General features: G+C 38.8%; 1 protein-coding gene across 1 annotated transcript; it reads right to left on the minus strand.

The window, feature by feature from the left end:
• Positions 1 to 1,734: 1,734 nt before the first annotated feature.
• LOC131592770 (uncharacterized) lies at positions 1,735 to 12,392 on the minus strand. Its single transcript, XM_058864510.1, has 3 exons — positions 8,501 to 12,392; positions 6,885 to 7,552; positions 1,735 to 5,641 (listed from the first exon to the last, which is right to left on the minus strand). The coding sequence occupies exon 3, from the start codon at positions 5,446 to 5,448 to the stop codon at positions 4,537 to 4,539; it is 912 nt and encodes a 303-aa protein (XP_058720493.1). The 5' UTR covers positions 5,449 to 5,641; positions 6,885 to 7,552; positions 8,501 to 12,392; the 3' UTR covers positions 1,735 to 4,536.
• Positions 12,393 to 25,167: the final 12,775 nt, after the last annotated feature.

Raw genomic sequence — 25,167 nt, forward strand, 5'->3', positions numbered from 1 at the left:
AAACAGAATCAGCCTCTATGCTATCCCTGGCTAGTCATGTAGTCCCTCAGCGGGACAGCAGAAGGTTGGTTTTGAGCACAACATGGGCTTTATCTAAGTGTGTATAAACTGGTACAACTTATAAAAGCTTGTTAATTCAGCAATTGACAAAACGACACAAAACATGGCAAAAGGGGAATCCTTATTTTAGTGTGACTTCAATTACAAATGTTAAGGAAGGCCACATACAGAAACTGGTAATTCTGAGATTTATTAGTGTAAATTCTCCTTTATCATAATTGTTAGTGTGAATGGCTTCAAGGAGAGTTTTAAGAGAAATCTGAAAAATAATTGTTGATTAGCAAGGTAAACTTTTTCCTAGTGATATCAACTGGTGGCTAATTAAGACTGCAAAGTATGACTGCAGCTCATTTTTTAATTTGCCCAACTTATTTGTGTATAAACACAGTAATATAGCCTCATGTTCTGTCAATGCCAATAATTTGATAGTGAGGTAAATTGTGGATAGGCCCAGACAGATACTGAGGCCAAACATGATTTTCTGAATTTCTGAACTTTCTGTCTTCAGTAAAACTTATGTATTGCATGGGATATATTTACATTTTATTATTATTCTGTACAGCCAGATATGCTCTTGTTCATGAATAGAAGACAGGTAACTGACAATCCCTGATTATTCTTCTCTTGTTATTTTCTCCCTAATATCTATTTGAGTAGTTTATGAGATCAAAACTACATCTGTGCAACTTAAATGCAAAATTGTGCAATAAACTTATTCCTGGAGTTTTGTTAAAACACCAGCTGCTAAAAACCTTTTCTACTTGCTAGTACATGAATATGCTGCTGAAAATTGTTTACAGTGAATTTAGCAAGAAACTGGGAATCCAATTAATATGGCCTTTATTATTACCATATTGTTTGAAAAATACTTTTATAGCCTATTGCACAATTCAAGATTGGTAACTACAAGAATACAGCAAAAGAATTTTTGGTATTTCTTGCATAAGAACAAGTAACATATTGTTCCATTTCAGTGCCAAATCAAAAGTTAAAAACACTAGGCAGAATCCTAGGGCTTTTAACTCCTAATGTGATATGGATTTGTCTCCTGCATTGCAAGCATCCTTCCTGCTTCTAGTGCATCTGAAAGAGACCTTATCTGAAAAAGCCTGCATCAGTCCAAATGTTCTGAGGAAGCTAAATGGCTAATACTACTAACATTCAGATAACAAGGTCAATTTTTTTGCCACCATCTCTCACTCCCCTGACAAGTCACTGCACAGCTCAAAACATTAGCCAGCTGTTAGACTTCTTCATGTTATTCAGATTCTTAGATGTGCAAATGGCCATGTCATTTAAAAAGTTACACATGTAAAACAATCAGGCTACCCTGCTATCTCTATGCATTATGTCTACATTCTGAGGCATGATGCTAAACAAATTTCTAGCACTTTGGACCTCCAAAAATTCTCTTAAATTTGGTACATAAATATACTGAGAACATAATGCATTGATTTCCATGGCAGTTCTGCTATGAAACCCTGAAAGCTGAGACATTAATGCTTTGTATAAAAATCAGAAAATATCAAAGCATAATATTGTATCACACCAAAGAGTTGAAAAGATGATAAAATGCAATGAGGGCCACTGACACTGTTTTCCTTTTTCTGTGTTCTTGACACTGTACACATGAATAGACAATGCATGTCCTTGAAGTTCTCATTCTCAAAAAAAGACTTGGTGACTGTCATGGTTTTAAAGCAGTAACTAAAAAATCACTAGAAAACTTACTTATTTCTTTCTGTGAGATATGGATTAGAACAAGAGCAAAACAGGCTTTAAACTTAAAAGGAATAAAGAAAGTTTATTAACAGAACTACAAGAATAAGAAAACCAGAATAACTTCCAGAAAACCTCTTTCTCCCCCACTACCCAACCATTCCCTTGTTCACATGACAACATAGAGACAAAAAACTTGGAACTTTGGTGTTTAAAACAGTCCCAGTTCCTGTTAGAGTCTTTTCATCAGTCTTTGTAGAGAAACAGAAGTCTCCTTCTGCTAATGTATGGAGTTTCTCATGAGAAAACTATTTCTGTTATAGTTTTCTATTTCTCTGATGCCAGCTGCCCGGAAATCTGTCATCAGATTTTCTCCTCCCATTTCACATCACTCTGGGGTGTATATGGGTCAATGAGTCTAGAGATGTCACTTTTAAGGATGAGTTATTCAAAGGCAAAAGTTCTCTTCGTCTGTCTCTGTGAGCCTCCCTGGAAACAAATTTTCTCTTTGCCTCAAGCAGCCTCAAATCTTCAACTATTACTTCTTCTCCCCCTATTCCAGCACCTCACTGTATCACAATTACTCCACCTTTTGCTCAAAATCCACACTTTGCACACTCCATTCCTCCCAATATACTCTGTCATGAATTAAAGGAGTTTTTTTCAGAACATTATTTTCCATCTCCACAGCTTTAACAGAAAAACATTTCAGCTTAATTAAAGCATCTCCTTATTCTCTACCTCTTCTGAAGCTTAATTCTTTTTTTTACTGTCTCTAATAGTTTATAAAGTCTCTTTACATATTGATTACTCTCTTTTTCTTTCTCTGGAAAAAAGGATTAATCTGCAAGTCTCATCTGGGTAATGAAAGAGTTAAAATCTTGCCCAGGCTTTGTAGATGGTTCTGTGATCTCTGCCGGAGCAGGAGCTGGAGCCGTCTGTGATGGAAGATTCTTCATGGCTGCTCTGGAGAGTGTGGTCACTGTCTCAGCCTGCCGCAAGTCAAGAGCTTTTTTCTCTCCTTACTCGACAGTTTCTGGTGAATTCAGTCACAGCAAAAACTGCAGCTGAGCCAGGGACCGGCCTGGCCTGGCCAGAGCCCAGGGCAAGCCCCGCCAGCTAAAGCTCAGTTACCTTTCACAGCCAGGAAACAAAGAGACAAAGAAATTCCCAGGCTTAGGTCTTAAGGTGGTGTTCACAGGTTGATCTCACTTTTCAATGGTCAAAACTGCTGTCAATTCTTGGAAATGGCCAGTTGTTGGCTAGGAGAAAAACTCCCATCAGCCTCCAGCAGTTTTAACTTCCTTAGGTGTTTCTCTTTGTTTTCTTAAATGCCAATCTATCACAGTGACATAAGTTCTATAAAAGCCTTATGGCTAAAAAAGAGAACAAGCAAACATCAAAAAATATTTGTGTAAGCAAAACTCTATTGGGCAAGTGACAATAACAGACAACATATATGAACTATCAGTATTGCATGGGACTGGAAGGAATTGTTAACATTTTCTTATTTTCTGTAATGAGATTGCTTAAGAAATGCAAATTTTAGCTTATTTCATTAAATAATATTTATGTCACTGCAAATAAACAGAAGGAAGGCAAACGGCACTTATTTGATGGTATTGACAGGTATTAGAATGGGATATTTCCAGTTGTCAGGGATCTACAATGGTCATCTAGTCCCACTGCCTCACCACTTCAGGGCTGACCAGAAGTTAAAGCCCATCATGTAGGGCATTGTCCAAATGCCTCCTTTTAAGGAACTGACAGGGAGCCTGTTCCAGTGTCTGACCACACTCTCAGTAAGGCAGTATTTTCTATGTCCCATCTGAACCTCCCCTGGTGCAGCTTTGAACTATTCCCACATATGCTGTCACTGGATCCTAGGGAGATCAGTAAACCCCTCTCCACTTTCCATCCTCTGGAAGATGTAGATAGCAGCGAAGCCACCCCTCAGCCTCCTCTCCAAATTAGACAAACACAAAGCTTTCAACTCCTTGGCATCCATCTGGCATAGACAGGTCCTCTCTAAGCAGAGCAGAAATACCAGCATCAAGGCTGGATCTTGACCAGTGGGAGGAAAATCTGTGCTTAAGGGCAGTATGTTTGCCTTTCCCTGGCTGGTCACCAGCCGTGCAGCCTGACATGTGCCAGTCTGGCATTGTCCCCTCCCAGGGACAGGACTTTGCACTTCTCCTTGATGAACTTCTAGAGGCTCCTGCCTTGGCAGGGTATGACCATGGGTTGACACAGAGAGCAGCACCAAGCCGTGACTCCAGGCAGGGGGAGGGAATTGGTCATGGCCATAGTGAGGCTGCACTGGGCAGCACAGGCTGGTAGGAGAGCAGAGAACCAGGATGTGGGGGCAGAGGTTGGCACTGAAGAGCTCATGAGTGGCCTGGGGTGATGAGCTGTGGGGCACAACCTAGACCTGGAGACCACCCTGCTGGAAATATCTGCCCTGGGCCTGGCTACAAGAATGGGTCTGGATCTGGCTATCACTTGTCTGACAGGAGAGTAAAAAGGACAGAACTGCCACCTGTCCTGCTGGTAACACTGAGACTTCTTTTGAGCTTCCATACATTCATTTTATTTGGATAGCAAGATCAGAGGGGCTGGGAGCCCTAGGGGGTTGGTGCATGCCCCAGCTGGTGGTTCAGTTCCAGTTTGGCTAACCCCTGAGGCATCCTCCAAAGTCACGGATGCAGGGGTGGCTGAAGAAGCCCCAGGGCCACTTGCCTGCCTCTTCAGGGGTCATCATGGCCCCTCAGGAGAGGGTTCACTGCCCTGTCTGGAAGTGGAGGACTGAGGAACAGACTCCTCTGGCTCCTCCTGGGGCTCTTCTTGCTCCAACAATGATGGTAATGGGTACAGAGGGGTAGCTTCTGAAATCCCCATCCATGGCAGTGGAGGAGGTGTTGGGCATCTCATCCATGGTACATCTTGCAGGGCTGTCAAAAGTGCTGGGACCTGGGCAGGGAGATAGGGCTGGTGGGCCAGCAGACGACAAGCCTCCCTGCTGCACCGTCGCACAGCAACACGGATAAGCTGTTGCACAAATGTCGCCGCATGGTTTTGGAGGGATACCCCCAGCATCTGGACCAGCTGGTCTTCATCGATTCCATGGTTGGTCAGGATGTCCATGACAGTGTCCTCCACTAGGTCTGCCTCCATCCAGTTGTTCCTGAAGATCTGCCTTAACCTTGGTCGAACCCAGAGCACCAGAGTATCTAGGAGGCATGGGTGGTCCCGGAAAAGTACCACCCATTCCCCAGGCTGGAGGCTGCCCACAGGATGCCTGGGCATTCCTTCTGGAGCCCATGTTTGGGATGCTTCAGAGAAATGGAGGTCAAGGTGTCTGAGGTCTCCTCTTGCCTGGTGGACAACGATGGATGGTGTCTCAGATAGTGCAATTACATGTTCCATGTAGTCATTTTCTGTCCCCACAGAGTGCAAGATGGACAGAATCCTCCTCTTGCAGAGAGGGCACTTGGGTGTACTCTCTGCCCACTGCAGGATACAGGTGTAACAGAACTGGTGCAGGCATGGCAATATGTAGCTGATCTCCTTCCAGCTGTCCAGGCAGATGGGACAGCAGTTGTCCACCTCTGTGGCCATGCTCTTCTCTGCAGTGGCCTGAGGGGAGCTGGGGTTATGAGTTGCTCCCATTCACCAGCATTGCAGCAGCAGGTTTTACTCTAGAAGGGGAAGAAGCACGAAGGCCATTGCCTGGACCCAGAAGGGGTGACAGAAATGTCCCGGTCCTCAGGAAGGAAACCATCTCAGCTCCTCAGTAGGTTTCACCTCCCAGCTCACCTCTGCTGCTGCAAGCGCACCTCCTGGGTGTCCTGGATGCCTGAACCTGGCAGGGAGGGGGAAGATTCTTCAATGGTTCTGGAGTTGAACACAGAGAGCTGCAACAAACAACTCCTTGCACAATGCCAACATCAAAGGCCTCACTCAACATTCCAAACCTTGCCAAATGCTCAACAGGAGTCACAGATTCATGGAATGATTTTGGTTGGACAGGGACCTTCATGATCATCTGGTTCCAACCCTCCTGCCATGGTCAGGGGCACCTTCAACTAGAACAAATTACCCAGTGCCCAGTTCAACCTGGTCTCAAACAGCTCCAGGGACAACACCCACAGCATTCAAAACTTTCCTGGAAAACCTGTTCCAGTGCCTCACCATTCTAACAGTAAATAATTCCTTCCTAGTATCTAATCTAAACCTGCTGACTTTCAATTTTAACCCATTCCACCTTGTCCTGTCACTACATGCCGTTGCTGTTGTAAATAGTCTTGCCTCATCTTTAGTGTAGGTTCCCTTCAGGCACTGGAAGGCCATGATAGTCACTCCAAAGCCATCTCTTTTCCCGGCTAATCAATCCCAATTCCCTCAGGCTTTCTTCATAGGTGAAGTCCTCCATCCCTCTAATCATCCTAGTGGCCTCCTCTAGACTTGCTCCAACAGTTACATGTCCTTCCCCATCCTGGGACCCCAGAGCTGGATGCAGGGCTCCAGGTGGGGTCTCACCAGAGCAGAGCAGAGCAGAGCAGAGCAGAGCAGAGCAGAGCAGAGCAGAGCAGAGCAGAGCAGAGGGACAGAATCCCCTCCCTCCCCTGCTGCCCACGTTGCTTTGGATGCAGCCCAGGACACGTTTGGCTCTCTGGGCTGGGAGTGCCCATGGTTGGGTCATGTCCAGCCTCTCACCCAGCAGCACCCCCAGGGCCTTCTCCCCAGGGCTGTTCTCCATCTGCTCATCCCCCAGCCTGTGCTGACACTGGGGATTGTCCTGACCCAGTTGAAGCACCTTGCACTTGGTCTTCTTAAAACTCATGAGGTTCCCATGGGCCCATTTCAGGAGCTTGTCTAGGGTTCTGTGGATGGCATCCTGTCCTTCAGAAGTGTCTGGGCCTGAGGTGGCTAGGAGAAACTTGGTGCTCAGGTGTAAGGAGTGAGGGATGTTGGGTCACAATCCATCTCTAGGTGATACCACAATGGGCCATCAACACCCATGCTACACCATCTCACTACATGCGTTTGGGGTTACCTCTACACCAATGCCAACTCCATTCCCCATCTTGTCATCTTATACTCACATTGGTGTTACGAGACAGTCACTGAGGCCTGGGATGTGCCTTCCCAGAATCCTGCCAGTTTGCTCTGCCCATGACAGACATCTCCAGGCTCTCCACATACTCCACATTGTTGGCCAGACCTTTGGGCTCTCCTGCTTTCTCCCATGATGTGTCACAGGCAACACTTGGCTTCCTCTGGCATGTATTGCCCTATCTTTGCTCTCTAGCCAGAAGGAACTCTGGAAGAAGTTCTGGAACTTCTGTAAGAAAGAGGGTGACTGTCTGCTCAGCATGTATCAGAACTCATCCATGCACTGTGTCCTCTTTGGGGTCCTGGAGTCAGATTGACAAATAAGTGAATCTCCATCCTTTAAAGCAAGGATGCTCTCTGAAGCTGGAACTGGTTCAACGTGGAGCTGACAAGGTATTGGGACATCTCACAGCTCAGACTGGTGTTTCGAAGGATGAGGACATCCCTCATCAAAAGGGTGGGAACAGATTCATGGGAGGGTGAGAGATGGTGGTGTCCCCTGAAACTAGAGAGTTTCAATCTGGAGATAAGGAATAAAACCAAAATTGCTGTAAGAATCACGAAGCACTGAAGTGAGTTGCCCAGGCCTTCAAATCCTGAGTGGCTATAACCCAGAGCACAGCAGTCACAAGCCCATGAACAGATGCTGGCTGAAGTCCTGGAAGAGAAAGCACCAACAGTAGGAAACATAGTAAAGGTCCCCAAAGGACCAACAACTTTGAGAAGGTTTTTACTACCTGGTTGCATTTGGTTCAGGAGTTTTCACAAATTTTTAATTAGGACAGAATAGAGTAGTTCCAGTTGACAGGGGCATACAACACTCATCTAGTCCCATTGCTTGATCACAGCTGACTAACTGTTAAAGCCCTGAGGGCATTGTCCAAATGTCTCCTTTTAAGGTGCCACCAGGTATGGGACATCAACCATCTTTTTAGGGAGTCTTTTCCAGTGTGCAACCACCCTCTCAATAAGGAAATGCTTCTGAATGTCAATACAGTCAGCAAAGTGTGCACCTGTGTATCTCACAGCTGGACAACCTGTCCAAAAGGATGCCATAAAGGACAGTATCAAAAGCATTATGAAATCCGAGAAAACCACATCCACCTCTGTCTCTTTACCCACTAGGCAGATGACCTAATTGTAGAAGTGTCTCAGATTAGTCAGACTTCCCTTTGTGAACCCATGCTGTGCCTGATGATTGAGTTTCCTTGAAATGCCATTCATTTCCAGTAGTGTCTTCTCCATGATTTTTCCAGGTACTAAGGTTAGACTCACAAATCTGTAGTTTCCTGTGTGTTCCCTCACATATTTTTAAATTTTAATGACTGTCCAGCTTCCAGTCAGCAAGGACCTCCCCAGACACCCATGACTTTTGAGTGGGGTCCTGCTGTCACATCCAACAGCTCCTTCAGAACTCTGGGATTAATCTCATTGGTTCTCATGATCTTATGAACAGTCAGGTGATACAGCTGGCCCCTTAATTTCTGTGTACAAATGGAGAGTCACTGTTCCTGCAGTTGTAGTCCTTTGACTCTGAGGTCTTACCAGTATTATTAAGGGGAAAAAAACAGAAGTACTGAATACCTCCAGTTTTTCTGGGACTTACCTTGATCAAGAATTGGTCCAATGTTTTCCTTGGGCCTCTCGATATTAACATGTTTTACAAGTGCACAACACTGGCCATTTTCAACTTTTATTGAGCTTTGGCCTTGCATGCCATCAACCATGTTTGTGAACATATATGATCTTCCTGCAAGTTCTCATCTTCTAGATATCATCCAGTCTTTTTTTCTTCCCAAGTTCCAAGAGGAGTTCCCTGTTAAACTAAGCTGGTCTTCTGTCCCTCTTGCTTGACACTTGTGACACAATAGGGTGGTTTGCTTCCACAAACCACTTTACAACAGTGGTTCTTTAAGACTGACCGGCATTCCTGGAGGCCTCAAAAGCATTTTCCTAGTGCATACTTCAAGGCAGCTACTTGAGTAGCTGAGAATTTGCTCTCTTGAAATACACTGTAGAAACTACATTGAACTTTTTTCTCATTACATTAAGAATTTTGAAATCAACCACTTCATCATCACTGTGGCCACAACAGACACCTACCATCACATGCATGGGTACTTCTCTATAAACAGATAACATATATAGGAAGGCATCTTCTCTAATTGGAGGATTTGTGGCAAGCAATTATCTTCAGCTCCAGGAATCGCCTAGACCTGTCTGTAACATCAATATGGTATTTCCAGTAAATGTCTGTGAACTTGAAGTCTCCCACAAGGACAAGAGAGATTTTTCTTAATAGCTTACAGAATAACTCCTCAGTACTAGTGTTAAAAGGGTATGGAAGGGAGGTGCAGTCTTTTGGTTTATACATTAATCCACATCAATTTTTGTATCAACAATAAATTTCACTGTAAATCCAAGCAACACAGTGATATATACATGGAAACCAAAAATAATGGCTTGCATCTGAGAGTCCACTAGGGAATCTTCTCTTTCTATACTGAGAATATGATATGATCTATACTTGTATATGAGTCATGTAATGTGTCTGCACTGGTCTCTCCACATATAAAAAAACCAAAAGTGTGGCCTGTAGCTGACATTCAGAGAGAGGAAAACCACTTCTGCAGTCTGAATTCTTTAGAAACCACTCTGGTTTTTTCATGTCTCTCATCTTCTTAACAAGTGCAGGTTGAGAAGGAAATTGCCCTTGTTAAAAATGCTACAAACTTCTCACTTTCATGTGTTATGTTTGATGTGAATAAACAGTTAAGTACCATGACAGATTGTACAAAAAGTCAGGTCACTCTCAGAAGATTTTAAGTGTGATGTCATATAATGAATCTGAGTAGTAAGAAAAGCCTGAGAGCCTCCTGGTTCCATGTTATCACTATCTGTTTCAATCTGTCGATGTGACATTTGTGAATCTGATGCTTTCACTTACTATCTTGCTTCATGCTTTTCTTAATTTTATTTTTCTTCGGATAATCCAGCTCATCTTCTTCTGATAATCCTGCTCATCATGTGATAATGCTTCTTAAGGAAAACATTCTCCTTTTGTTCATGCGTGGCCTCAGGAGATTACAGAAACACTCCAGAGACTACACACCAGTCTGCTCTCTCTTTTTCACTTGTACATATCAAGTCTTCAAAAACTGACTGGAAGTGGCCTTTACTCTTAAAAGAACATTTGAGTCTATCTGGATAACAATGGACTTAGACACACTGCTGCTGCTCCAGAGTGATTTCCACATGTCCCACAATTGTCAACTAAGAGGTTTTTCTCTCCTGTCAGTTCCCATGGGTGGATCTCAGAAAGTTTCTGTCTGCACCAGTAATGAACTACGTGAACCTGTTTCATTTTCCCATCCATTGCAGTTAGTTAGATGCTCAAATTTTCTACAGGTCGCTGAAGCTATCTCTTGAAATAAGGAAATCAGAGTCATTAGTTCAGTCCCATGAGCAACTGCTGATTAAAATCTCAATTTAGCCAAAGCCTATGGTCTTGATTTCTGCATCCTTGCTCAGTTTGGAATGTTTATTTCTTCAGCTATCTTTATGGTCCTTATCAGCCCCTCCTCAAAAAGCACTTATGGGTTCTAAGCATAAATGAATAATCCTAGTTAAATTTAAAAATTAAAATATTAAGAGTTGATCCTAAAGAAAGTTGACCTCCTTGTTTATTCCTGTTCTACAGGCTGTATCTCTCAATATCAAGCTGAGTATTTGGTGTATTACATGGTATGCTTCCCATCTGTTTATTGTGACTCCTGTGAAATTAGAAAATCTGAATTCTAATACTTTACTATTGCTTTAATTTGGCATAAATTTTCTGGCTGCACTGTATCTACATGAGACAAAAGAGATCCAGCCTTCAATAAAATCTCATTTTTTTATGGTAGAATCTTTCTGTGTGATGTAATAGGGGTGCTGAAAATGGAGAGAATGTTAAAAGGAAAGCAACAACAGTGTATTCATCAGGAAAGTGTGGCTGGACAACATGCATATTTGTTATCTATTGAACGAGTCTTTCTTTACACAATGTTGTGTAATAATTAGATTTCAGTTTTCTGGAATTGTTTGCCTCAACTTTGATAGAAGTATTTTCTGCAACATCTTTGAAATTGGTTGGCTCCAAAAATTGTTAATTATGTCAGAGTTATTTCACAGGAAAAAGCCTAACTAAATCCTTTAGATCATGAAGCAAAATATGCCCCTTTGAGGGGTAGGTACTCCTTGGAAAGGTACTCAAGTGTTTGGACAAAGGTAGATTTGTTTTCAGAAGGCTGCATACACATATTTTTTTTTATACTCATTCTCTTTTCAAGTATCCCTGATTCAGCTAAAGCCACAGTCCCAAAATATCCATAGACCAATTGACTGTATACGGCAAATGGTGGTTTTCCTGAAGTGCAGTAGAGTGTCTCATCGGAATTTCAGTCAGGACTATTCATGGTTATTTAAGTACTTAGGTAAAGGAAAAAGAAATAAAACTACAGATGCCAATGGTTTTTATTTAAATTCAAGGATGACTGAAAGTCCAAGGGCAGTCTGCAATTCAGTAAAAAGATTACTAAATCTGAGATATGAAAAGAGAGACAGGTTACTGGAATAGAAGGTGTTTTTCTTGGAAATGGTACAGTGTATGTGTTTGCCTATCTGTCTATTTATAACATGAAACATGACCCAAGCACATTTTTCCTGTGCAACATTTTATTAAGTGTTGCATGGCTTTTGAATACTTAGGTAATGGTGAAATACACTCAGAAGCTGCTATTATGAAATGACCCAGTTTTCTCTCACACTTGTCAAAACCCCTTTAGTAACAATAATGATAACGAATAAACCAGTTTGTTGTTCCATCAGGTTTTAAACCTGAGTTGAAAAGAGAATGGTGGGGACTAATTTTTTTTCCCTGAAAGTGCATTTCTGTAGCTCTCCAAGATATTTTTTCAGAGTTTGATGCAGAAGCAGTGTCTGTTCAAAACTTTTGCTAAATTTATGCCTTAGTACATTTCTGAAGCATTCACTAGAGAAATGGGAGCTCTTATGTTCTTGTCTGTGACCATTTTACCACTCAAAGGTTATGGGAAAGAACATTAAAATGGGATAAAGAGCAACTGAATTTGCAATGAAATCAAAAGAATTTCTCTCAGTGTAGCTGATTAAGTACAGCATCAGGCAGAAACTTAAGTAAACATACAGTCATAGAAAAAAAAAAGTTCCTACACTGGGGAAAAGACTCCTTTGGTTCTTCTTATAAAAAGAATTGCTAGATGATGAGTATAATTCTCTCAAGAACTTTGTTACAAACTTTGCTGCAATCTTTGTGCTCAACATTTGGAGCTTATCATGTCAAGTAGAAAGTACAATTACATGCAGCACGATAGAAACATTTCAGTTTCTATGAAATATGCCACTTGAAAATGGGATTTGCTTTTAATTTAGAACACTGTAAACACACTAAGGGAATCTAGTTTTGATCATGGGCCAAATATTGCACAAGTATTTAGACTAATAAATAGCCTTCTATAACAGGAAGTGTACTGTGTATTTTATGTGTTCCCACAATTTTTAAGAGAAAGTCTCATCCCTTCTGTTTCACAGATGTTTATAGAGAAAAATACCCTAAACTAGGTAAAATAGCATATATTATTATCCAAAAAGCATTTCAATCAGCTAAAGGCTTAGAGTACTTTATAAATAAGAGGACGTTTTAACTAGAGGATTTTGCTCACTTAATATTCTTTCAGATCCCAGATTAAAGTCTTGTCTTACTGAATAAAATGAGATGTATAGTTAAGAAAATAATCATAGGGTCTAGCATCTCATTATTTTCATTGTGAGAATGACGAAGCAAGGCACATTCCAGCTGTAAGGAAAACCAACTGGTCTAATTTCCTATGCCATCATTACAACATGTGGATCAGACCTATAAATGCATGCTGAACATTGTATTCTGTCTTGTTGTTATCAAAGATAAGATATGGATGTAGAGGTAAGGGTTTTGTTTTCTAAACTTTGCACTGTACTCTCCCTTTTGTATCCAAAATATCTCAGGAAGGAAGTGAGCCCAAACAACCTCTGTGCTGTTTATGCCACTTAATTAAAGCTCTCTTAATTACATTCCTTTACCTTTCATCTTGAAGGGCTGATAGTATGGAAGAAGCAAAAATAACTCCAAATGTATAAAGAATGGTTCTACTTGTAACCCTCCCAACTGAGGGGAGGGGTGGGTGGATCTGGTGATGTAGGTGTGTGTGGTACATATTAGATCAAGGAATGCACGGCTGTCTTTATTTGGGTTTTCACAGGACAGATATGTTCCGTGGTTAACAGAGGTAATTACAGCTAAATTCTGCAGAAATTTGCTTTGACTTTGGGGAAGTTACAAAACAGCATACAGACTGCTCAGCAAGTTTTTGGAATGCATTAGTAAAAATGTTTTGGTGCAGATATTGAAGCATGCAGTAATGAAAGAGCTTTAAACTTTCCTTCTCACCAAGGAGTTTGAGAATGTTGAGACTGTGAAGTAAAGTGACTTATGGATCATGACATGAGGGCAGGCTTACTTTTAAAAAAGATGGTGCAATGTAGCATGAAATCAGCAAACTGAAAAAGAAAAAAAAGCAAAAAAAAAAGCAGAAATCAGGACATCAAGTCAAAGAAGTAGAAGTTTTAGTAGAACTGGTAAAGCAGTGATACCAAGGACATGAAACAGGGAAATGTAGGAAGGGAGGAAGTTGCTAAATGATGGATTTCACTGGCAGCAAACATAAGCAAAACATACAGAAGGTAGAAACTAGGTTCAGGTATGTAAACATATATGGAGATCTGAACTAGAACTTGAGAGAGATACATCACCAGGAACAAGAACATCAGCACTGCAAAGCAGAGAAGAGAATTGTTGCTCAGTTGCAAGAAAAATAAGAGGAAATGATGATAGATAAAGCACAAAATTCAAAGGTTTCCTATATTTTGATTAATATTCTCTAACATTAAGATAAGCATGAGGTCAAGACAATATCTCTACAGGATAGCATGAGAATAATTCAGTGAACTTGACACTTTCAAATTGGCAGCCACCAAAAAATCCACCTGTGGATTAATATAACTTCATACTAATGATAGATGAGACTCTTGCTCAAACAATCATCTGAAGATACCTCAGAATTTGTAGTAGCTATTCTTGAACAATGGGGTGAAGCCATAGGGAAAAAAAAAAAGAAATAGATTGTTTCTTCTAAAAATGGGAGGGAAACTGAAAAACTATGAATCAATCTACTTGCCAACACTACCAAGTTAGTGAGGAAATAGGTGAAAATACACAGGAGTTCATCATGAACACATTTATCTGTTTTACTCTACCACAGCCCCTGATGGCTATGAAGAAGGGAAGAATAAATAGAAGGTATATATCTTGACTATTGTAAGGGTCTTTTTCATGACATGACAGATGCATACTAGGCCAGGGATGTGTGCTCAAGATGAAATTGCTAAGATGGGGATGGCAAAAGCACTTACATGAAAATACCACATGGTGATTATCAGTTTTTTAATCTGAAAAACACCTGAAGCAGATGGTATTTTTCAGTAGCCTGCACCTAGTTTCCTATATTAAATATTTTCAGTAAAATTACAAAGCTGTAATAATGTGCTTTTTAAATTTGCAGATAATCTGAAGCCGTAAGAGACTGTGTATAGTGAGAGAGGTTTAAGACTGAAAATGGTGTTGGCAAAATTGGAAAAAGGATATGCAGGTGAATGGATGATACTCAACAGTGAACCCAAGACAGATTATTCAAACAAGAATGTTCAATTGCACAATCGTGTGATGAGCATCAACTGCATCACAACAAGCCTCCATGGGTGTGACATGTGACTTGGCTTACCAGTTGATCATGAGTTAACAAGGTCATGATGTTGGAAGAAAAGCATATTGGGACATATGAACAGAGAAACAGTTTAAAAGATGTAGATAAAACTTCTTCATTACTATGACTTTGGGTTCTTTCCGTTTTGGACAGTACTTTCAAGAAGAAAACAAAGCAAAATCCAAACAATAGCAGAGAACCCAGAGCAGGGCCATGAAAAGCTCACCAAATGCAGGACCTACAGAAAAAAACTGGTGAAATTAAGGTTAGTTAACCTGAAAACAAACAAAAAGAAAATGACTAAGGAGTAATACAGAGAAGAGTCTTCATGTGCATAAAATGTTGCTGCAAAGATTATGATACTCAGTGTCTACTCAATGGCAATAAGATGAGAAGCAATAGTCTTCAACAAAAGCAATAGTTAGAACTGCTCAATAAGAACAACTCACATTAAGAATGCGTTGAAAAGTGCTGGACCAGATAATTTGTGAAGGCTATGAAGTCTCCCTCACTGGTCATATTTAAAGATAAGATACCTTAGATAAGGATCTGTCAGGATGTTAGTTTTTTGAGAAAGGAGATAAATAGTCTGTTTCTTGAAATTCCTTTAGACCAACCTTTGTGCAGTCCTGTAATCTGTCTTTGCCCTAGTTGCTTATCTCAATAAACCTTCTCTGCCTCAGAATTAATGTATAAAAATCAGTATTTGCAATGTACTTGGGAACAGTGGTAATCAGATTGCTGTTTTATGAGCACAAGAAAAGAATCAATGTTCAGATAATTTTCAAGGAATTCACGCAGTTATCTACAGCTATACAAACTATGTGTGACCCTACTTGGGAGTAGGCTCAGCTGTACTTGGATTTACCACTGCCAGCAATGTCATAGATTCACAGAATCACTGAACATCGCAAGTTGGAGAAGACATATAAGGGTCATGGAGTCCAACTCCCTGTTCACCATAGAATTACATGAAAATAAATGTATGACCAAATTATATGATGCTTGTATTGTTGACTGTCTTTCACTAGATGTTAGTGTTTTACTTTTATCCCCACCTCCCGTTCATCAAATATTTCTTTTCTTTTTTTAGCTTATCACTACTGTTACAAGCAAAAGCTTACAGAGTGAAATTTAATATAATTGGATGACATATAATTGGATGCTATTTTTTTATAGCATGTAAAAATACATACAGAGCCACTATGATTTGCTCTGGGTCTGACTTCCGCCACTATTGAAAATTACTATTCCCTTATAAAACAAGAAAATGTCTGACAGCAGTTCAGCTATTTCTGCTCCCTGAATGCTTTTTGAGTTGTGGTTCTATTCTAGAAATACATGTTTTTTATAATCACACTTTTTGAAGGGAATGTTTGATTTATAAATTATTTTCATTATATTTTAAACTTGCTACTACACTGTATCTGACTCCTACCTAATTAAACACTTCTCTTGCCTCATTAATTCCTGTTTGAAATCCCAAATCATTGCTATTATTTTTTATTGCATAATATTATGAATTATATTAGTAAGAAAACCCAACCTCTTAAAAAAACTTGATTTCATTGGATGAAAAATTGCCTGCAAATCTAAGAAGGAACTCGATTTACTTAAAAATGCAGAGAAACAGAAAGATGTGATAGCTCATATTTATAACGTGAAAAATCTGTACAGTCCAAGAAAGATGTTTTTGAAACATTACTTAGGCTCTAGTAGTAGGAATACATAGGAATTACTTTGGAAAATATAATTCTTAAGGCATTCTTAAGGCAGTAATATCTTTGACTAGACATTATTTTTTTCTTTCTGACCGTTTTCCTTACTTTGATTTCAGATATTGAATCACAGACACCAGAGTTGGAAAAATACAGTTAAGTCATATCAATGCCAAAGGACATACTCTTCACTATTTTTCCAGGATAATCTAAAAATTGTCAAATTATTGGATTTTTATGTTGCCTATATTCTCTTACTTGTTTTCATTGCCACAAATCTGATTGCTCCTAATACAATTTAAATGAAAGTTTTCTCTTTCTGACAGTACCATGTACCACTGTAAACACAGATCTGCCTAGACTCAGTATCCATCCTTGGTTTTATGAGTCACCCCTTCTCAATTACCTTATTTTTTAAGGTGCATGGGCTTCTCAGAATGAGGAACTGAAAATTACTAAAATTAAGACCTTGTTCTGTAAAGGAGTTAAAATCCACAGTCACTTCCAAATGCAGGAAACTGGAATTGCATTATGTCTTTCTAGTAACACAGTTAATGAGAAAGTACGTCTAAATTAACTTAAAAGGCAGGGGAGACAGAAGAAATATTCATAATTCAGATTAAAATGATACACAAAAAATTAAGAAAATTTTATTTGCAGGGTGAATTAAATAAAATCCTGCCCTTAATGTAGTCGTAAGGGATACAGACATTCAGTTCAGTGGCACCAGGATTTTTACTGTGTTAATACTTGAAACATATTCAATACTTTTAATTTCACCTGAAAGCACTGTGGAAGTTTTCTACCCTGTTTTTTTTCAGAGAGCTGAATGTATAAAAGTGTTATCTTTTATGAACCATTCAACAATAACCCAGTTTGAGTTATCTGATTTAATTTGAACCCCAAATTCAAAAATTTACAGTGTTTTACAGTAAAAGTTACTAATGTACATAAAATCTGAGTATTTATTCATTCTGTTTAGTCAATTAAAAGATAATTTATTTTTTTTTCTCCTTCTCTTCCAATAATATTTTGTTGTTTATCTGCCAAGTCTTGTAAAAGGAATTACTTTCTTTGGAAGTCTTTGGAAACTCCTACATGTGTAAAAGAAAATAATTCAGTAGCATTATAGAATAGCCAACAATGTTAGGGCATAACTGGGGAATTAAATCTGAACACACTATGAAACCATTTAGGGGAAAAAAGCATTAGCAAATGCATATAATTTTGTTTGTGTAATTTGTCATTAAGAAGAGAAAAACAAATATGTCAGAGGTGAAAGTTTAATTTTATGAAAAATTGTTCCCATATCTTTAGTGCTTATTCTGAGGGAAAATTGCAGGTTTTACAGTCAGTTCTGGCATTTTCCTGGGAGAAAGTGAGAACGTTTCTCTCCCTTTCTGGTAAGAGTCTTGCAGCAGCTTTGGGAGTTGTTGAGATCAAGACTGCATTTACTTTCCATTTTGCCTCATGGAAACTTTGTTACTGTGATTTCTGCATACAAGGTATTCTTAGAGAGGCAGAATAAAGCAGAAATACAAGGTCACCTACAAATTACCTGAGAAATTTTACACATCCTTTATGACTGACAAGCTCAGTGTCCCAGACAATTAATTGATCTTACACCATATTGCTTGAAAACTTTTATTTTCAGGGACAAGAGAAATTGAGAGTCTGAGTTGGCTAATTGTTTTTCCTCTATCCTTGATGTGTCTCACATAGGTGGCTATGCCACCTTGAAGCAAAAGGTTTTTTCCCTTTTTATGTCTAAGCTCAGTCAACCTTCCTATGTGAGGACATGACCTGAACTGATGCTAATAGATCATTCATTGTTATTCATATTATTTTTGATAATCTTACAAAGCTTGAATGAGTAACTTCTTACTTTAGAGCAGTTCATTGCTCCACCAAGGGGAAAAAAAGTGTAAAAATGTACAGTCTGTACCTTGTTTTTGTCCTTATAGTCAATATATAGAAAATATAGCTTTAAAAGTGGTTTAAGTATTTAAAAGTATTTAGCAGATGTTTGCATGGATTTAATTACTTTATGATACTGCCTCAATATTACCATATGGCACCACTTTTCTTTAAGACACATTTGTGTTTCAATATCGCTTATTACTAAATTCTAGATCCTTCAAGATGGAAATATTGCAACTTAGCCTGTTTGCATGACTTTTGACAGAAGGATGAAAAGTCAGCAAAAGGCACATCCTTGGCAGCCAAGTGAGGTCACTGACTAAGTGTAGTACTCTTCAACAAGACATGGAGATGATAAAAGCTGGCATATTTTTCAAGACAGTTAATTTCCTCCAAAAATCTTAGAAATGCCTGGGCCATTTGGTTTAAACTTAGACAAAGTCTGAGGCAGGTATTCACCATGCCAAACCTTAGGCTGAATGGCTACATTTATTAAAAGTGTAAACTGTTTTAAAGTGTGGACAGGGGGACAAATGTAGGCAGCAATGGTGTATAGCATTAAATAGTTTTCTGCTTTTGCTCTTCAAATACAGAAAAGAAACAGTGTGTCTGGATGAATAGCTCTGTGCCAGTCAGCCTCCAAATAGTCAAATGTCTCTCATCTACTCCACATCCCACACACAAGTGTGTGTGGGAATGCTTGTAAATTTAATGAAGTGCTGACTGAAAGAAGTTTATGCTTGGCTTCCAATTAAATACTAGTAAGATAAGCCTAGGCAGCATAAAATCCTTGTTATTATGAAGATGGATTATGTTAGCTATCAGCAACCTCTGACCGCCCAACTTTAAAACACTGCCAATACTTTTTTTCAGTGGGACCCTCTCTTGATTCCAGTGAGGTTTGGATTGATGTCTTAGATGTGCAGATGTTGCTAATACAGGGTAAGTATTCAAATACCACACAAAACAAGTACAAGAAGTGGTTTATATATTTATCTTGTACAAAAATCTAACCTAGAGGTAGAACAGAAGAGGATACTAGTCCTTTTTCTTAGATCTCCCAGCTCATATGTAGCTGGTGGTTCTTCATATATTCCATTCTAACTGCCTCTTGGCTCCAAGATTAGGCAAGATCTGGGCATTTATACCTCTATTAGAGAAGGTACAGAACAAAAAGAGTCTACATGCTACATCTTCACCTGCACCCTTTATGAGGCCTGCCTCTATGACATATTCTTAAGGTAAGCACTTTGGTCTCTGTTATTCTGTACAACTAGTAAGTTCCTCAATTATCTTAGATGCAAAAAGTGAACTTTACTGCTGAGTTTTTCTAAAAGCGAGCCTGGTATCATGATAAAGAATATTTCAACATCAAAATTTTAGGACACCTAGGTGCACTGCTGGGCTCTACAGGCTTTTGGAACCTCCATGAGGGAACGTGGACATTTTAAGACATTGCCAATAAAGCAATGTAAACAGCAAACAATCTAAGCTATCCAATAGGGAAATACTGAGGAAAAATAGATTTTAAATACTTTATCCTATCCACAAAGCTGTTTAGTTCTATTATGAATAAACAAATTTCTTTGCCATTACTGGGATTTGAACAAATATATTCAGAAGGCTGCAGCAACTCCTCAAATATTTTTTCTTTCAAAATCACTGTCTTCAAATTGTTGCAATTATCTGTTTCCTACCTTTGTTGCTAGTTTTCTATTAGCAAAGTGTAACAGCTGGTTACATTCTATGGTGGGAATGGGAATGTAACTCACTTGGTGCCAGTGAGCATCTTGTAAGCGCATTTTTTCTCAAAGACATACTGTATCTGACAAGTCTGACAGACCACATAATATAGCTAGTAAGAAGTTTCAGCCAACACATGTAATTGAAGACTTGGATACAGTAAAAATGACTAAAAAGACATGCAAAAACTGATCTCAGAGAAATGTCATTTTGTGAGCACACCAACATTAATTTGAATAAATCTTTAAATGGTACCTCAATTAACTTTTCCTGTAGTGAATATAAAGTATATGTACCAACTCTTAATTAAAATGTATTTATTTTCCAATTGTTAACATTAAAAAAACCCCATGTGTCACCTTCACTTCTTGTTCATTATTGTCTGTTTTGGTATATCTAATAGCTCAAGGATAGTTTTATGATACACTTGTACATATATTTTACATACAACTTTAAAAGCAACACTGTATTTTCTGTATTTGAAAGAGAAATTTCCTCCAATAGACTTCAGTAATAAAACGACTTACTCTTTGTATATCCCTGTATACTTTTTCCTTTTAGCTGGTTATCTAAACTTTGCTATTTGAACAACGATTTTCTTCTCCTCTAGTCCAATTTTTAAAAATATTTGATTGTGTAATGAAATTCTAACTGAATTTGTGACATCAATCGCTTTCATGACAACAGAGTGATGCTTTAAACACAAGATTATGATTAATACAACACAGGATTGAGTAAAAGGGAAACAACTCCATGAGCAAGCAAGATTTCATTAGACTCAGTGGTGTTCAGTTAAAGATCTGGAGGGGGAAAGGAATATAAATGCTGAATACACTTCCGCTTTTTAGAATTACAATTCTGTGTGGCGGTCCATACACTGTGGTTATTTCATGTATTTACAATATTTGATGTAACTCAGACATTGCCAAAAATGTCAGATAAATTCATTTGTCTTATTAGTGCATACTTAACTTAAAACATGGTGAGTTTTCATGACTTGTCACAGTGCTACATAGGCTCAGGAGATGTAGTAGGCTCTGATCACCTCTGAAAAGTCATGCTGGGAACATTTCAGGCTTAACTTTGAAAAACTGAAACACAGGCAACTGTTTGGAAATATGGCTGTAGATTAATTTGTCTTAGTAAGTTTATGTTAAGAAATTCTACATGTTTAACATAATGAGTCAAAAAACCACTTATTTTAAAAAATCTTTTTAGTCTAGCACAATTCAATTTATGTAATGGGAAGAAAAAAATCTGTCCTCTGTAAATGGCACTCTCATTTACAAAGCTGAATTCTGTTATTTTGATGCACCTTGAGTATAATGCAGATATACACATGGATGTAGATTTCTGTTGTGTCAAACTCCTACTCTTTGCTTTCCAGACTAAAGAGCTACAAGTTGCATAAGAAATTTAACTAAAAATCTCATTTCAGGGTCAAAGAAGACTTCAGTGGTTCCATCTTGTTCCAACCTCATCCTACGGTGCATACAATTGAAGCTATGCTGACAAGGCTCATAGTAACACTGAGGAAACAGAAGCTGTGGTGATATCAAAACTACGAAGAAAGCTGCAGAAGTTTTATTCTGTGGTGAAGCTATGGTATTCTAAGTTTCTGTGCAGTGGCTACTTTAATGGTTGTCTAGTCCTGCTCTGCTCAAGATGCATGAATTCAGAGAGGCATGACATAATTCTTGTGAGCTTCACTGGTAGAGGGTGCCCAGATGATATAGTAGAAAGATGCTGAGGATATTCAATACCTCCATTGCAAAAAATATTAAGTCATAATTAGAGCCTAATTAATACATGGATTAAGAATAATAGGTAGAACTGTCCCAATATACCAAATTGTATTAAATATATATTTCAGTTTTCACAGTTTACTAGCTCTTCTGAACATCTTGGGAACTTTTTTTACTAAGTAGTTTTAAAATACTTTAAAATACTTTCCATGTTTCAGAACATGGAAATTCCCCATTCTTGTTCATACTTTTACTTCCTTCACCTATTGGTAGACTGCATCTTCCACAGGATAATGGCATGGCTAAAAGACTTCAATGAAGAGGAAAACCATATTCTTAACTTTTTTTTTCAGGTACACTGTTGAAACAGTACAGCAAATGCAATATGCTGCAAAGTTTCTGAATGTTAGGGGCCATTTTTGAAGCAGAAGGCTGTGGGCAATATTAGTTTAATATACTGGCCTAGTCTTGGAAAATTTGTTAACTTTTTTTAAGTCTTAGACATGTTATATTGTACTGTGGTTGGCCGGTAAGACACTTCACCACACATAAGGGAACAGGATTATGATTTCACATTCCAGACATAAATTGATATACACAAAAAGACAAACTATCTAGAAAGAAAATGTTAACTATGATTTTGAAAATAGGTGTTTATTGTTCTCTCTTTTTTTTTTTTGTATATATGTTTGATGTTTAATTATAAAGAATTGCAAAAATTCCTAAGTGAGATCCTATTTTTCACAGATCTACAGAAACAAATTCCTTGCAGAATGCTGTATGAAGCAAACTGACACAGAGTCCCCAGGCAGGTGCAATGGAGAGCTGCTTTGTTGCAAAAACCTGGCCTTTTTAAGCAGTTAGGCAGTTATCAGTTTTCATAGTTTAAAGGCACAACAAGCCCAAGTCAACCAACCACCTCACACCACGGTGTGGACATGTGGCAGTCACACACCATGTCTCTCACATCTCTCTACCCTTATTCCAGCTGAGTCACTCTCCCATAGTTTCTTCTACTCAAACTATGTAGCAGGCCTGAGCCCTGATTTTACAAAGGTAACAAGGCCCATATTTTATAAGGCTTTACCTAGATGCAACAGAATGGTAAGAAATTAGAAGTCTGAAAAATGCTGTGTTGGAAGTGGCTGTTCGCTGGCACCGGTGAATAACTCTGTATTGAGTCTGTGACCAGGCATATAAGTGCATGCTAGCTACTTACCACATATTTTTCTTTTTCTTCATGTACCAATTGCTAGGTTCATTGTTCTTGATCTTAAGGATCCTGCTTTCTTGAATAGACAAGTGACTTACACTGGTGTGATTAAATAGAAGTAAGGTTATAATGAACCCATTTTGACAAAACTAGTTCCTTAGCTTATGTATTTTCCCAATTCACCTGTTCTTGAATCCATGTGAGATGTGAAGATTGTGATTATTTAACCCATGCTCTGTCCTGGAAATTTGGGTCATAAGGCCATGCAGATTCTTTGTGACATTAGAAGAATTCTATATAGAACTGAATAGGCTTTCATTGAAAATGGTTATTCAACTTAGGAGAGTATCTAAATTGCATTAATACGTAAAGAATAAAGAATGCAGGAAAATATAATTAAGGCTAGGATGTAAAAGGTAGTCTAGTCTAATGAAATTGAAGAGAAGACCAAAAAAGATTCCGACATTTTCACCATATGGTGTGAAAATCAATGTGAGACATTTCTAAGAAAGAATGCAATATATTCAGTAAAACTCTGCACAATATATTGTTCATCATAAAAGACTAAACATGCATTTTATATTGTAAAATGTAAGCTTACATTTTTTAGAGTGATTTGTGCATAAAGCATCATATTTTTCGAGCAGTAACTATGCAATTATCTTCTTTAAAAATGCTGCAGTTTTTAGCAAAAAACTGGACAATACATTAAACTTCAAGTATTACCTACAGTACATTGACTGTAAGCTGAATTTTGTGTTTTCACAACCCCCCCCCCCCAAAAAAAAAAAATTAGCTAAACAGGAAGGAAATGTAATTATGCTACTCAGAAATGTAACATACATCTTAACTCTTGGCTTGCTCATGGAGAGTAATAAAGAATTACAACTAACAAAAACAGGCTACATAGTGTTTTTAATTTTTCTGTTACTTTTTTACATTACTTGAACATAAAGGACCAGGCTTCTCTTAGCTCCTCACAGTGAGCTGGCTCTCATGACAAATGTATTGCCTCCAAACAGAGCAGAAGTTCTTGGTAGCTTCACCAGAAATCACAGTGTAGGGCACTTTTGAGGACAGAAGTATTAAAATATTTTTCATCTCCTGATTGTAATGGTAACAGAAATTTTTAATACGTTTCACTGAGAATGCTACTGAAATGTCCTTTATTACTTTAATTAAAAAACGTATAAACAAAATGTTATTCAGATGAATTTCCCCTTTTATTTCACCAAATGCTTTTGCAGTTGAAAACCCCACTCTCCACGTTTACATACTGTTTTGATGAAGATAGAATTTGTTTGTTGCACAATGCTTCCTTCTGTGGGCTAGTACCTAGTTTAATTTCATCCTTCTTGCTATCACAGATTTGACAATATTGTTTTACTGCGTCCTTAGCTGCAGCCCTTATAGCCTTTCAACATGCATAAAAGTACCCCAAAAAATCGGGAAATACATTTTCTACTGGACTTTCATGTCAAATACCTTAAATCAAATGCTGATTACATTAGGTGTAATCTGGTAAGCTCTCCCTGGTTTCCGTGCTTCTTGTGCAGCTTTCACTGACCCATCCTGTCCTAGTGTGAATTTATGATGCCTGTATCTGCAGTTGTCTGTTCTATTTATGCTGGATGTTAAGTTCTGCACCTTTAAGACTGGTTCTGAGACCCAAAGTGGGGAGAGAAGCACACAGTTTGTTTTCAGAAACTGCACTTTCTCCACTGCATTCTGCTCCTGGACTGTGGTGTCTGCAGCACAGACATGTGAGAGAGAGTTCTCCTTTGCTTTTAGTTTTTTGGTTTTTTTTTAAGCTGGCTGAGGCAGAGAAGTTCCCCAGAGTGTGTTTTTTCTTTTTCTTGGAACTGTTCAAACCTGCTCTGGACTGAAAACCCAGGAAAACACCAGGAGCTTACACCTGTGGTCCATCAGGGCCTGGGACGCAGCATTTTCCAGTGCTGGAGGGACTGATATGAGACTGAGTGAGCCAAGCTACACCCCACGAGAAGAACTTTCCTGGATTTGCCATCTCTTCAGAACTGCGAGAGGTTTCACTGTTT

Source organism: Poecile atricapillus, chromosome Z (genome assembly GCF_030490865.1).
Source record: "Poecile atricapillus isolate bPoeAtr1 chromosome Z, bPoeAtr1.hap1, whole genome shotgun sequence".
Lineage (NCBI taxonomy): Eukaryota > Metazoa > Chordata > Aves > Passeriformes > Paridae > Poecile > Poecile atricapillus.

Coding starts and splice junctions, on each gene's coding strand:
- LOC131592770 (XM_058864510.1), bottom strand. CDS start 5,448: ATGGGAGCAACTCATAACCCCAGCTCCCCTCAGGCCACTGCAGAGAAG.